General features: G+C 35.7%; 1 protein-coding gene across 1 annotated transcript in view; it reads left to right on the plus strand.

Annotated features, from left to right (window-relative positions):
* The window catches only part of TRHDE (thyrotropin releasing hormone degrading enzyme), a 213,141-nt gene that overhangs the window by 73,760 nt on the left and 123,044 nt on the right, over positions 1–16,337 (plus strand). Inside the window, exons 4-5 of the mRNA XM_065669125.1 lie at positions 9,847–10,001; positions 15,016–15,129. Of these exons, the coding sequence (XP_065525197.1) occupies positions 9,847–10,001; positions 15,016–15,129 (269 nt within the window). The remainder of the gene's footprint in view (positions 1–9,846; positions 10,002–15,015; positions 15,130–16,337) is intronic.

Below are 16,337 nucleotides of genomic sequence, written 5' to 3' on the forward strand. Positions count from 1 at the left end.
AGGCAATAAAAAAAAGTTCCAATTTTACATTGGTTCTTCCTTGTGCAAAAGCAAGGGAAAATGTACTTTCTTTCTGTTGACTAACTTCTTATATCCTGCAGTTGTCTTACTCTGCTCTCTGACTTTGAGAGCAGTGTGGCTGCAATGGGGATCAGTCACTGCAAGCCCACTGCTATCCCAAAGTGGTTCATTACTAGCGTGTTAATATTACTGGTCTTAGTTAGCAGTCAGTAATGCACTGCATACATTTTATTCTATTTAGATCTTTGTATAATGCAGGTAAAGATTGATACAGAATGTAAACTCCAGTGGAGGTCACATCACACACTGAAAAATTCAAATGAATTACCAAAGGGAGGAGGAAATGTTTCTATCTTCTCATTGAATTCATTGACGTAAGAAGCTGCTTACCAGCCAGTTTAGTATGGAAGATAATTTTTAGTCTAACAGAGAGATATTTCTGTAACTAAGGAAGTGAGCAAACACTAGTAAGAAAAATGGACAGACTGTGTCTCAAAAATGGGGGAACAGAATAAGTCAGGATGAAAGATTAAGTCTGTTTAGATCCCAGGAACATTTCGAAGGTGAAATTTGTAAAACCTGTTGTGGTTTAACAAAGGGATGTGCAGGGATGTGAAGATATACGAGGGAGGGAGGAGTGTACCTGAAAATGCTCTGTGAGAAGTTCATCTCTTACAGATGAATTCTCAGACCAAAATTTCTGAGTTAGCTTTCAGTGGTAGGGAAATATGAAACGGAAAGTTTTTGGAGCCATGATTGCCCACTTGTCAGTGCCAGCTCAATATGGATGAAAGTATGGATCAGTGTAAATACATTAAGCATAGATTTTGCCTATTTGGTGGTAACTTTCATAAGCATTTGTTACAGCATTATCTGTTTTGAAAGTTACTGATAAAATTCGTTACCGATTTTAAACCTTAATTTGGCTTAAATGTGATTTAAGGGAACTAACAAGGCATTTTTTTTATACAAAAGCATAGCAATACCATATGCTAGGGCATTTGTGTATCAGAAAGGTACACAGGAAATACTATTTGGAGTTGGTGTGGCTGTTATCATTCTCTTTGTCAATATAGTCATGCCATTGGTGGAGGGAGGAGATTTAATCCTTTACATTTTCTGTATTTCTTCCTTCACACTGAAGAGGACTTGTCCAGGCCATCACTGTATGTGCAGCTCCGCATGTTCTCTGAGCTCTGCATGGTTTTCTGTCCTGGGTTTCTTTACTGGTGGGATATTGGATTTTCAGTCTTACTCACTGTGTCAGAGATCTGACTGATCTCTATAAACTTTGTTCTGAACTGGATGACTCCTGTTGTTTGTCAGGCTCTGGTTTTAAGTTCTTTCTGAAAGTCCCAATAGTCTGTTATTGAAGTACTTGTCCCAGGTCTGTCAAAACCTTTTCTGTTCTCAGCTCTTTTCTGCCAAACTTCAGTAGTACCACTCACTTTGTATCAGTTACCAACCTCTTTTTAGTGTAGTGCTTATATGTTGAGATTTCAGATTAAAAAAAAAAAAAAAAAAGAATCTTTCTAGAGTTTTTATTTTTATGTGGTTTGCAGTATTCTTCCATTTTTGTAACACATTTTCATGTTTGGGTTCTACTCTCTGAGTTAATTGAAACTATTAAACACTTCATGTACATCTGAAACTATAACTGTCAGAAATAAGGCTACTTTCTAATTATTGTCTTTCTTTTCACTAGTACATATTGCTTCCAGGTGTAGAATGAAGCACCATTTTGGTCTCTTTGTGTTGTTTTCCATGCTCAGAGATATTTTTCAGCTCTGATGGAGATTTCAGCTACTCTACTTTTCCAATCCCGTTTATTTCTTTAATTCCTTTTATTTTTTCCCTGCTGATAACCATGTTGGGTTCAGGAATAACTCTGGGCCCAATGTGTTTAAAAACCACCCTATTTATTCAGAGACACATTACTGCCTGCCTCTGCATACCAGGATGTGGGCTAAGTGGAGCATATTGCTAAGCCTTCCTGCAACAGGAAAGTGAAGCTTCTTAACATAACAGCTCAGGTCCTGGTGCTTCATTTTACTGCGGGAAATCTGAGTGCCTGTGTAGGAAAGGATGATTTTTCTTCTGTCACAATATTGGACCCTTGCTTTTTAACTATGATTTTTCACCTGTGATAGGTAACTGCAGAGCACATTGCTGGCAGCCTCTGCCCATGCTGACACAAAACAGAATGAAGGTGTAAATTCACTTAGTTAAGTCTCTCGAGGATATCTAAATGCACCCAGAAGTTCAGTTTTAACTTTCACATTTTGGTCCCTGGTCCATCAGGGTGTTTCTGGGAGCCTCTTGTAAGGGTGAATGTGGATTCTGTGAGAAGACATAGTTGCAGTGGTTGCATCCTCAGGCGTGAGTGGGGAGGAGAGAGTGTGGGCATGCAAGAGAACAAAATGTGTTTCTCTAGAATTAAGGATGATGGAGTTTTTGTGATATGTCACAGAAGGTTGTTGATTCTTGGTATATTAAATACACTGATTAATATATTACTCTTTTTACTATTAACATACTAAAAATTTATCCTGATCAAATATTATCTAAATTATTCACATAAGAAAGTAAGGTAAGTGTTAGTGCTTATGTTAAACAGTAAGACCTAAAAACAATGACTCAGAAGCTATCCGGGACAGTACATTTACATTTCTTCATCTTACTCTGGAGGAGAGAAGATAAATGCATGCAATCCCCACAAAAACATTGCCTTCAGATGTGATGTATATGATTAGCTATATTATAGTTTTATCTCCAGATGGAATATTGGGATAAGTATTTTTAAGATACTGGTAATGCGAAATAGCTGCCTGTATTCCCCAAATTCATGTTTCTACTTTCAGTACTAAACTGTGCCCATCACCTGTGAATATGATCTCACTTTAAAGCAAACATAAAAGAGGTAAATCTGGGCATATAGAGTTTGTAATAACGGGAACATTCATATCTTTATTACTGTAATGTAAATCAGTTTTATGTATGCTGGATGAAAAGATTTATTTTGCCTCATTTTTATAACTCTCAAGTAGTATGGATTTCTGGAGTTTTCTGTGTACCTGCCTCTCGGTTTTGCAGTGAAGGGAAGGAATACAGCAGTGGCACTCGATCATTTTCTTTGCAGCAGTATTCATACTGGAAGTGCTCAGTAATCAGTGGCATGTTGTTTTCAGCTGTAGAATCCTCATGCTCTATTAACTGTGGTGGTAGGAAAATGGCTGTTGGCAATTTTCCATCATGTCAATGCTCTTAGTATTTGCGTTAGAAACAGTATTTATGAAGGCAACAAAAGTCTTTATTGTTTTTTCCTCTCTCTAGATCTTTCGGTGTTGAGAGTTGGAATATATTTTTTCTGTTCATCTGTTGTGTATATAATGTAAGGGATGTAACACTGCAAGTTGCAGTACTAGCCTTGTAACTTGAAATAACAAAACCTGAGCTGATTTCAGTCAGTGTCTCAGTTTGTTCCATGTAATCTGTGTTCTAATGTATGTCTAACAGTTTAGAGTACCGATGTTAGGCTGAAAGCTTAGAAAAAGGTTTATATCTATAAGAAAACTTCGTCAAAGATTTTTTTCCTCCCTGTTTGTTGCTGTGCAGCATTTAATAATGATCTGTCCAGGTATCATTTAAAAGAAAGGCATTGTTCATGTAGAGATCAATACAACCAAGATGATATATAATTAACCCTCAATGGACGGTTGCATTAATTTTTCATCTTAACATTGATTATTTTGATATACTGTGAAATAACAAAGCAATGATCTATAGATTTGGGTAATGAAAACTGAAAGCAATTTCCCTAATATGCATGTCAAATAATATCAACAGGATTCTATTCTATTTTCTTAAACAGTAAACAGCCATCATCCAGTGTCAAGGCTCAGTTGCTTGGAAAAATAGCAAAGTTTTTCTTTCCACATTACTGCTTATTCTCCCCGTTTACTCTCCACAGCTTTCTCTCCCACATTTTTTTCTCCCCTCTTGGATCCTTTAGTATTCACATTGCATTAAGCATCTGCTATTTGTATCAAACACTCTGGAAATCCATCCATTGTTTATGTCAGTTAATGTTAAGTAATACTTTGTACAGCAATAAGAAGCAATAAAAACCACAGCAATAAACTGCTGTGTGTCAGTGATTTCTCCTCAGGGTCTGCAACAAGCCATTTGATTTGACTGAAATAATGGCAAACACTTTTAGACCTTTGCATTAACTCTGCAGGCTAATGTCCATGTGGGTTGGTAAGTGTCATGTTTACAGAAGGGTATTGGTGGTGTAGTCCCAGAGATAAAAAGTGATGGGTGCCAGAGTAAGCATTTAGGTAAACAGAAGTGTTAGTCAAAGATTTCCCGTGGGGCTGTCATCCTGGTTGTTTACAACTTTTGTGTGTTTCAATACTTTGCAAGTAATGAGAGAAGAAAGAAGAATACAATTAAGTTGTAGTTTAAAGAAACGTAACGGTTAAAAGACAGCTAATTTAGGGTACCTAGCTCCTCACTGCCAGAAATGAGAGACTGAAATGGTTTAGTCTTCAGAAACATGCACTTGGTATTTTGTGCAAATTTGGTGTCTCGTAGTGTCTCAAGTTGAACATTCACATCTCTCAGTTATGTTTCTTTCTGTTGTTGCAGTCAGTTGGAGACCTTCTTGGTGGCTGCAGAAGGCTTTCACAAAGGCCTGGGATGTTTCTTTTTTCATGTGTGTTGTGTTCCGTCCCTGCCCCAAATAGCTTTTTAAGGGGATGAAAGTATATACATGGAAAACTTGGTTTTCTGGCAAAACCTTCTCTGTTGTATACTAAGCAAACAGTGCAGAAAAGAAAGTTTTTCAGTAGCCATTGTAGATATTTCTTATAAGTTCTGTATTCAGTGGTTGTATGTCAGTAGAAATTTTGGATATTTCTTACAATAACCGCTGTTTGACTTAATGATTTTTAACCAGAGCTGTCACTTTTTGTAGCTAGCTTGTTAAAATCTGTGTATATCTTTAAATGGTATTGTGTTACAGGAGAGCATCTACTTATTTGTAGTAAAAGAAATGGCTTTGATTAATGAATCTGTGTGGCAGAAATATAAAACCTTTTAGTAAATAATTTTTTTCTTTGTACAACATTCATTTAGGAAATTGCATAAGACCTTTAGAGAGATATAGTAAAGCTATTGATTGTATTGTGCAGCATTAGGAAGGGGAAAAGCCTTTTTTTTCTTTTTTTCATCTGTCAGGAATAAACTAAACTAAACTAAACTGATATTAGTTCATCCTTTCTCTTAATTCGTAGAAATTATTGTCTGAAAAGTAATATACTTGGTAGCAAGAAATCTACACCTAAAATCTTGAAGAAAGCCTCTCTGAAGAAATGAATTAAAATGACGTTATTGAGAGGCACATAAGTAAATTCAAATAATTTTATAATGTCATTTTTGTAATAAAACCAGAAATTATAAGAGAAAAACATGGAGTTCAAGGAGTGAACAGTTTATCTCTGTGTGCATCCTGGTTTTATTAAGGAAATATATGAGTAAGGATGCTTGACAGAAAATTCTTGTTTCTCACTGTATGTTCTCTTATCAGATGCAGTGTTTCGGGGCTCTCAGATTTATTTGGGAGACCTATCATGCATGACACAGAAAATTTGCAAAAATTGTCCACATAGTTAGTTATTATTTTTTTCCTTTTCCCTAGTAGGTGCTTTTTATCTTCCACCTTGAGTATTAGAAATTTAATACTGACATATGTTCTTCAGGATCTAGCCCTTGGTCACATTTCAACCAGCAGTTAAAACAAATAAAATTGCAGCATATAATATTAGTAAATATGTTCATAGGCATAGAAGTCTCTGTTTACGCACATACTCATATTTAAATGTATAGTAACAATGCGTGTCTGTTGCACCAGTATCCCCATCAGACATTGGACTGAAGTGGTTAAACGTAGTGGAATCGCAGTGGTAGAAAGAGGTGTTTTGATGTTTGTAGAAGAGTAGGATGATAAAGGAGGGAGAAGAACCCGAAATTCAGGATACCCTGCATTAGAGATTTAAATCTTGTTTTGCATTTAATCCTATTCAGTTTTAACTCTGCTGTCATCTAAGGCAAGAGTGATGTTCCCAGTTGTGTGGATTGGGGGATTTAATAGGTTTTAAGGGTGCCTAGAAAATACTGTAACTGAGTAGTGGAAAATTAAAAACAGTAGCATTTGTTCAAATTGCACAGATACTAAGTGTAACTAACTAACTCAACAGCGCATCAAATGATGACGTGCTTTGTGACCAACTTAAGCGTTAAATTGCTAATTTCTGTTTTGCACTGGGATGATACTTGCTAATAATGCCAGACAGTTATATTTTGATGTAAGCTTACATAGTTATGATGTCTTAATTAAGTGTTTGGAAATGAAGCTCTTGAGCTTTGTATGTTTTTTGTAACTTGAAATGTTTTTCATGAGATTGATGCAGAGATAGAATTAAAAACTTCTAAATGCTATCCTTATATTTGAATAATTGTGCCAGTGTAGAATGCTAGTGTGAAGTTCCAACATGTTTTTGTCCTGATGGCTTTTCTGGTGATTTATTTTAGCTGTATAGTTTTTACTTCTTGGTCATGAATTTAGTCTCTGTGAAGGCCAAGAGGTGGAAATCCTCTATTATTCCGGCACTACACAGAACTCACTGCACTGCTGTATCAGGAAATCTCAAGTAACAGTTTTATGATGTATGAGGATATTATTCTCTGCAAGCAATAACACGCATTTCTATTTCCCCAGCAATATCCACATAATCAAACATTCGCAAGTGCTTTACAAAGAATTTAATTAAATAGTGTGCCGAGTAACTGGATGCAGCATGCACACAAGCTGTTATATATTCAGCAGTTCACATTTTGCAGTTAGTGCTGAACACTTTTGAGCAGTAATATGTGTGAATGATATGTCTATCAAAACGTGCATCATCACCCCTCCTTTTATACCTTGCTCCTTAAAAATTACACTAAAGCCTTAACAGAAGTCACCTCCAGGAGCACAGGGTACCTTCCTCAGTGCTCTGATGGTGTGAAAAACTGAGGGAAATACAAATTCTCATGTTGAGACTTGAACATCAAAAATGTTCAATGCTCCTCTGAAATCAAATGTTTATGGCTCCCCAGAGAAAGATATAGATTATTGTGTCTTTTACCACAAAACCGGGCATGTTTGGAATTTTATTTAAAGGTAGTAGAAATTTGTGGAGCAATCAAGACCAACCACTGAAGAATTTAAATTCTAAATGAAAAGTGAACAGCAAGACTTGGACATTTGGAGTGTAGACATGGGCAGCCAGTTTGCGATTGTGAGTATGTTTAGAGTCCATTCTGTCAGTCACCGGAGATTAAGTCTCTTCTTTGAAGTGCAGGGCACCAGACCCAGCACTAGAAAAAGTTAGGAGTGTGTACATATATTTTAGTACACCTCCTAATTCATTCAGCATGTCACTTGCAAGGATTAGCATTCAGGAAACCAGCAGGGTTATCTATTACATTTTGTTTTGTCTGTTCAGAAAAGCCCTTTAAACATTAGCTGATACATGAGAGGAATTTCCAGGCTTGCAAAGCAACGGAGCTGTATTGGATGAAAGTGATTTAGAATATCCCACTGCGGTTGTCTACCTGCAAGGCAGTTAGCTGTCCATCAGATTGGCAGGTTTTATTGATATGTCAGTGCTATAAAGTCTAAACCAACAGGCCAATACCAATGATACTAATAGTGACAGTCTATAAGTAGCTTGTAAAGGTGTTTAGTGTGAGATCGCACCCTAGTTTCCCAGTTCCACAGGGTTATTCCAGTTTACTAGCTGACACAAAATCTTTCCATTATGACTGGTTAGAAAGACCAGAAACTACAAATGAGCACAAAGGACAGACAAGAAAGAAAGCATTGGGAACTGGTTTTACTTTCATGCTGGTTCTATTTCAGTGTCACTTTGCTTATTTGAGGGGAATTCCTGAAAACTTCATCATTGTAAAGAAGAACAGAGATTCTCTGTATTCTTCTTCTGAAGATGCTTTTTGGATGAAAGTGTAATCACTTTGGGAGAAGTTATGGCTTTTTTTACAGAGTTGAAAATAGGAGAGATCCCTGTTTGATGTAAATGAAGATTTCACATTAACTTCAGTGATGTCTCCCAGTAGCCTTTGTGTCCCTTTTTTCCATCCTTATTATCCATTTTATTTTTGCATGTCATTTATAACAAATTGCAGTTATTTTAAAAAAATTAGTATATTTCAAGCTTCAGCTGGAGAAGAAAAGGAAAGCGTGTAATTTTGAATTTACTTGCATGTTTAATCTTGAACACTGTTTTGGGTTTTTGCTTTATTTCTTTAATCAGGTTCTTGTTCTGGTGTCTGCCTTGATACAAAATATTTATTCTTTACCATTAGTAGTATGTCTCTGCAATTTGGATATTTTCAGTTTCCTTGTGTTTGAAAGTAGCTGCTATCCTCTCTCTGTACTTCCGCTAGAAGGCTGGTATTTTTATGCTTCTTGCAGCAGACCCTTTTTAGGAGTGTTGGAATATGTCCAGGTTTTCCATTCCTGATACTTCAGTAGCAACTTCTTATGAATCCTGAAGTAGAGCTCCAGCTGTCAGATTGTTCTCCAAGCCAATTCCACCACTCAATGTCAGCAAGCCAAAAAAGACAAACTAAGTGCTGTGATATAATTTAGAGTATTATTTAGAATATGCAGGTCAGAGTTTTTCTTCTTCAGCTTAGGAAGTCAACCCAGAGGCCTTTCATCCCACCTAGTGAAGTACCACCTAGATATAACTTGTGTTAACTGTGAATTAACTAGCTTTGGAAGTGGAGGTAGTACAGCCAAATGAGAGGAGTGTGTCAGCCAGGCTAATTAATTACAAAGCCAGGCTAATTAGTTTGACTGGAGGGAGCACTGTGCTGATGTGACAGCATAGCTTCCAAAATTCTGGCTAATTTGTGCACAGGTTACATTGGGCTTCTTGTAGACATACAGGTTGTTTCTGGGCTCTTTCAGATATTTTTGCCATGAAGCAGCATTGTGTATTGGTTTATTCCCTGTGTCAATTTACTGTAATTTTAGATTTATTTCCAGACTTAGAGTCAATTTTAGTTCTCTCTCACTTTTCTGCAGTAAGATTTTTCTAACACATGGATAGACATTGTAATATGGTATTGTTCAATCTCATGCCACTGAGAGACATTCCCTACCGTTTTTTTGGTGTGGTATTTTGTTTTGTGTGTGGTTTTTTTTTTTTGTTTTGTTGTGTTTTTTTTTTTTTTTTCTTAGCGTGATGGCAATTCTAAACAGTTCACCATCTTTCTGGTTGTTAAGAAATAGTATTTCTTCAGTGTTCCCCTTAATTTCAGTCCTATATGCAGTTTGATGTGTAAGATGTTCCTAAAGGAGTCACCTTAATGAAAAGATAAAGAATGCTTGTAGTAAGTCTGTATTAATACAGATGTGATATAGTAAAGATGAGGAGCAGTATCAAACCCAGAAGTAAATTAACAAGTTATCGTAAATAAGCTGGATTCTGTATGGAAAACTTCAATTAGAAAGACTAAGTACTGTGTTACAGCAGTAACGGGGTAAGCATGTGAACGGATAGTGGCATAAGATAAAAAGTGAATATTTTATTAATATTTCCTAAATAACATTACTGGAGGGCTGAAATCAAGTTTACGTTTTTTACATGTATGTTATTTAAAATGCTTTTAGTGATCATTTATGGCCTTACTTACAATACTTCAGCATAGTAGTTCCTGCAAGGATTTAACATATATTTTTTCTATTTGTAGATCTGTTAGCTGTGCCTAAGCATCCATATGCTGCTATGGAGAACTGGGGACTGAGTGTTTTTGTGGAGCAGAGGATACTGCTAGATCCAAGCATTTCTTCTATATCATACCTACTGGACGTCACCATGGTCATTGTACATGAGCTGTGTCATCAGGTATTAAATTGGATATTTGATATTAATGTCAGAAACCATGCATTCCTCTTCAAAACTGAAAATTAATTTGTGTTGCTCACATGGACAGTTGTAACTTTTATTGTAACTGGAGTCCAGATAATATGGAGATCCATAAGACATATCACTACAGAGCAGAAACTGGGAGCTCAAAATGGGGATAGAAGAGAAAATTACTAGCCGTGAACAACTTCCCTATTTTCTGTATGATTATATTCTGTATGGTGGGGTGAGTTTGTGGTGTTGGTGTGTAGACTGAACATGCTGATAACTGCAGAAAATGATTTATTGCAGAATTATAGCAGATTCATGTTGAGTTTCATGTTCATGTCAGAAAACGTTTTGACTGAAATCATTTTGGTATTCATCTTCTTTCGTCACATATACGCATACTTCCATGTTCTTTTTCTCCTTTTTTTTCTCAATTTGGTATTAACCCTCTGTTCACTAATGATGGATAATTGAGTCTTTGTGTGTACAGAAACTTTTGTATCAATAAGAAAACTTTGTAATAAACATATATTACAATTTATTTTACATTTCTTCCATCTTCTTAATCTAAACACATTATGAGTGTTTAGTAGTATTGAGTTAAATGCAAATGTTATTGGAGAGATTTGCTACAGGGACAGGAAACCCTTTGTTGCACTCATAAGAGGCATAATCATAGCCTTCAGGTTAAAATGAATGAAATCCTACTGTGTAATCAGCATGGCTTACATCTGTGACTTTACAGAGTATTCTTTAAAAGGCAATGCAAATTCTTAACACTTTCTGCAAATAAAAAGTACCATATAAAAGGGAGCCTTTGTAATGGAGTTCTGGTAGATGAACCTGGAAATAATAATGTTTTGTTCATATTCATGTTTCACATAAAATCTGTAGATGAATATGAAGTCCTCAACTACAACATGAAATTTTTATTGAAGGTTATTGCTGGTTTGTTCTCAGTAGGATCATCTGATTTTGTTATATGCTCTTTATTGTGCAGTGCAATAGAGTAGCACACTGTTCAGCTAGAAAAATTATAGTGCCTTAGGAATGAGGTGTGGAAAACACATATTAGGTCATCAAATCTCAGCTCCTGTTGGTATTGGATTCTTCTGTGAGGTGTATTTTGTAGTGCCAGGTTCATTGCTCCTGATTACAGGGTTATGCTGCTTCTCTTAAAACCTTTTGATTAAATCTGATGATCAGTAACTTTTTTCAGCTTAAGTCTTCCTTTTTGTGAAGTCATTTCATTATTTCCAGTTATTCTTTGCACTACTTTAATAATTTACTCTCTTTTGAAAGTAATTTATGTGGGCAATTTTTACATCAGAAACTTACCAAGTTCATTTATTTGATCCTCATTGCAACCAACACCTATTTAAATTGTTCTGGGAATATCAGAGGATCATAAAATGGGCAAAAACTATATTTGAATTTATTTTAGGGTACCAATGTGGTCACAGAGTGCTTTTAAGTGACCTTAAAATTGGAAGTGAGAATGTTCACTTAATGTCTGTGTTGATATTACTTCCAGTGTTGTTTGCTTAGTTGAAAGTATCTTCCTCCATTCGTGTTGGTGTTGTTTCTGTTTTGATACCATGTGAATATTAAGAATTGGGATTGTTGCTTTTAGGTATGACTGTTTAAAATCAGAATTCCCAAACCTGCTGAGTATTAACGCCTGACACAGTGTTCAGGACAGATAGAAAATGAGAGACAGCTTTGCAGAAGTACAAATTCTGTGGTTGTCAAAATACAGTAAAAAAGCATGTAAGAAAGAATTTTATGCCCGATTACTTCCCAGGTGACTTTGTCATGCTTGACCAGATACTTGTTTTAGGTACATGTTTTAGGAGGAACACATTAAAGTTACATGAGTAGCGTTAGTTTAGTAGTTTTGTAGGTTGCTAGTGCTTGATCTTTCATTCTGAGTGTTCTTTTAGAATATTTTATGTATTTAATTAAAAAAACTAATAATCAGAAGGAGGAGTGTTTTGGCATAAAAGCTTCTCCTCCAAGCCCCAGCACACAAGTGAGATATTGATCAAAACATGCATATTTCTAGCAGCTTAAGTTGATAGCTTGAAATAGTTGCCATAATTTATTAAAATAATTCCATTAAGGTAGTAATCAGTTTTATTTGCACAGCATGGATCAGTCCAACCTACAGCCTTTGAAAAAAGAATCATTTGAATTTATGCACCATGATTTTTTGTGATAGTTTTCCTACCTGAGAACAGAACTTGGTGTGACAGATTGAGTTAAAGAGGCATGAAAGCAGAAGGAAAATTAAAAATTTCTAAATCTGTGTCATTTTAATAACCTGTAGAGAAAGCATATAGGAAGGAGTGTCCTTTTGATGTGTCTGTAAAATAAGTGCCTTCTGCAAGTCAAGCTAAGCATAATACCTGAGGGAGGTGCAAAATTTATCTAATTAATACATTTAAATTCATTTTTCTTTTCTAAAATAAAAGAATAATCTTCATTCCAGGCAAATAGTGTCTATAGCCAACTATACCAATAAATAAATAAGCAACTACTTAAATAAATGAAGCATGTTTTACTCAATGTTTTCCCTTCAGACATGTAGCATCTAGAAAGATAATAGCACCTTTCTACTGGAAATTTTGACTTAATTAATTGCAGTGTCTGGGACTGCTCTGTGTGACATTCATAACTAACTTTGATACTGTTCAAGACTAGTTAAGCAAATTCCCTACATTTTCATATTGGTATCACATGCTGTTTTAATGCCTGTAAAACACTTCTTCCTTTTGGTGAATAATTAAATTAATACTTTTAATTGTATCATTAATATATATACCCTAGACTATAGGACTAAGACTATAAGAAATTCTCTTTTGTGACATAGTAATTAAAGTTATTAATTCTTTTGAGTTAATGGAGGATGTATTATGAACTTCACAACCTTCTTTTCTTAAATCTCTCTCTGAATACTCACATCATACCATGACTATTGCTGGTTTCGTATTTGTTCAGCAGTCCTCTTGTAATTCAAGAAATAAACTCTGTGCTATGGTGTTCAGTCTGTCATTAGAAATCATTTAATCAACCTGTTATTGTATAAATATAACTTTCATAGTTCCCTGGTAGTATGCTACTCTAACATTTCAAATTGTGTGCATTATCTGTATGATAGGCATTTGTAGTCTGTCTATCTGTATTGGTCTTGTAGAGGGTTAATTTATTAATATATTATCTAGCCCTCAACTAGATAATGCTCAGAGTGTCCATTAAGCTTAGTTTCACTTAATGTATATTACTTTCGTCAGCTTCATCTCTTCTCCCTAAATTCTTATGTTTTTTGTCAGTGACGTTCATTGGCATTTTGTCGTTCAAATCCTATTTACTGAACATTGTGTGGCAATCTGGTAATCTCAGTTTCTGTAGTCTGTTCTTTGGAGCCCATGTGTTCCCTTTACTATGAATCCTCATCGCAGCATTGATCCTTTCTTGGCCCTATTCTCACTCCACAAAGACATGCACAGGAGTGAGACCTTTCATTCAGGTCCCAGACAAAGCCTGTAAGCCAGCCATCATGAAAGCAAACCTCTTACTGGCCAACTCCTCTTTTATTTGTTCCTCACTCTCGTTATAGTGTCAGCAGCAGCTCCTCTCCTCTGACATGAGTCTCTCCCTCTGGAATACTTATTTGCTTCTTCCTTTCCATGTATTTTCAGAGCTTACCAACTCCATGAAAACTCAAAATTATCTCTATTGATTACGAATTAATCTAATTTTTAATCTCATTAATTAAAAACTGGCAGACAATTTTACTGAAATAAAGTTTTGGTATTTGCTTGGCAGAAAGATGCTATAAAGAATATGAAATATATTTTCATAACAATATATGTGTTTCTGCTCTTACCACTGGTGTTGTGATGATCCAGGTTACACAGAGCCATTACAGTAATCTAAATAGGGCCATCCGTCTGCAGAAAAATTGATAATTTCTGATTGCCCGATTTCCTTTGAATTCTTATCATCATTCCTCTCCCACTGATCAACCCAGCTCTGTCTAAAATCTGTCTTGACACTCATGTGTCCTGTCCCATGACAGGTTTGTGGCTGTTGAGGTCTACTGAGCAGAGTATCTAATGGCCATGTTCTTGCCTTGCCCCAGTTTAGGTCCTTCTCCTCTTTTCAACTGCCTGATCTTCACATACTGTTGTAGGAGTTTAATTATCCTTGCGATCTCTGTCCTTCTTTTGAAATTAGGTGGAAGTCAATAGGGAAATTCAAGAGTGACATGGGGTAATGAGAAAGGCAGTCAGCTTGGGTAGGGTTCCCTTGCATAAACATAGGTGGCCTGTTTTAGATATTGTCTGCCTCTGGTTGCTGTTTGGGAAGGTGCAGATCTCCTGTAAGTCCTGTATGAAATTTCCTATGCTTGTGTGGGTATCTTGGGTGCCCTCATTTACGTAGCATCAACTACTTGCTTTTATGTGTGTGAGTCCTACCCACAGGGAGATGGCATGGTTGTATAAAACTGTTTTCCTTAGGAAACTGACCAACAGATGGAGCATCATTAGTATGGGAAATGTAAGAGGTCAGACATCATGAAGAAACTAATGCTAAAATTTAGGTCTGGGGTATGGAGATTGTGTTCCCAGGTTTTCAAGATTTGCACTGTACATAGTGAAATTTCCAGGTAATGAATCCAATTACTTGAGTCAGAAGCCTTCTTCTGTCCTCTGCATATGTAAGATCCTTAAACCTAGGTGAGCTTCTACTAGTAGATCTGTGAGTACACTCCTCAATGATTCTTTTCCACTGCTTGTTCTTTTCTAATGTTTTACTCGAGTAACTTACGCATCCTGTAAAGGCTTAATTATATGAAACAACAGTTAACGAGTTTCAGTGGGTGATCTCTATTACTGTTTTTATTAAACAGATACATTTAATAGAATGTGTTCTGCACTAAAGGTATATGCAAATGTGGTTTCCTAAAGGTTATTTATTTGCAGTGTTACTTTCTTTGCAGTGGTTTGGTGACCTTGTGACTCCAGTTTGGTGGGAGGATGTGTGGCTGAAAGAAGGATTTGCTCACTACTTTGAATTTGTTGGGACAGACTACCTCTACCCAGGGTGGAACATGGTAAATCAGTTTTATCTTGTTAATTCAAAGACTCTACAGAAAAGTTGCTCTGCTGTTATACTCCTGCTTTTATTATAAATGGAGAGTGCTGAAAAATACCAAATGATGCATGCAAGTATCAGATGTCCAATGAAGGAAAATCACTAGGTGTGAAATAATTTGACAGCATTTCAGAAATTTAATCTGCAATTTATTACTAAAGAAATAAGGTAATGTCTATCATAACCCAACATTAAAATAACTAGTGTCTCCTTGCTCAGAAACATTTTGGATTAAAGCAGTTATGATTTAACATGGACTATTTTATAAAATATTGAAAATATTGAATTTTATCCATGAACATGATAAAATTTCATCCATGAAAAATTTGGAAGAAATGTTTGGCTAAAACATACTGAAAACTGAACATATTTTTTTGTACAGTATACTGCTCTCCTCTTCTTAAGTTTACTCTTTTTGTCTTCCTGCAATATTTGGCCATCTAGCATTGCATACTAAGTTAACATGGGGTAAATAAACCGAGAATCTAGGTTTTGGTATGATTTTCAGCTGTACACAGTTGTGCATGTTATGCCAACTGCTGTGCAAATACTGGAGCTTTCTGAGGGCAAAGTGGTAAAGCCATGCTTAGACATTCTTTCGGAGTCCTTCAGTTACATCTTACCTAGTCAGGTCCTACATTATATCAACCACTGTATTCTAGAAATATGCTTGTAAGCAAAATAAGATATGAAGAGACCTCAAGACACGGAAATTGTGTGTGAGACTGTGTTGAAGGTTGCTATCTAGATTTTATTGTCCTTTGGAGAATTTTTTCTCTTTGCTAACACTTTGTGTTTGCACATTTAATTATGTGGCAAAATATTTGTTATAAATACAGATTGCCTGTTTTGATTAAACTCTTGCATACTAACTTCTGAAATATTTTTTTCCCATTTCTGGTTGGTTTATTGAGTATTCTTGTCCAATTAACTTTTGTGTGCCATGAAATGAAGATGCTATAATTATGAGTTAAAGCTAATTTTTAAAAACAGTTGTGTACAGGTACTCTTGCTTTAGATGTGCTTCTTGTGAAGTTTGAATTGTTTGTAGTATTATAATTTTTTTTCAGGTGTCAATATTGTTTATAATTGCATTATGAAAAGGAAAATAAATCTCTATGTGAACTGACATCTGTTTTGCATAGGTAGGCTTGTTGGGTTTATCTG

Source organism: Lathamus discolor, chromosome 1 (assembly GCF_037157495.1).
Source record: "Lathamus discolor isolate bLatDis1 chromosome 1, bLatDis1.hap1, whole genome shotgun sequence".
NCBI classification, from domain to species: domain Eukaryota; kingdom Metazoa; phylum Chordata; class Aves; order Psittaciformes; family Psittacidae; genus Lathamus; species Lathamus discolor.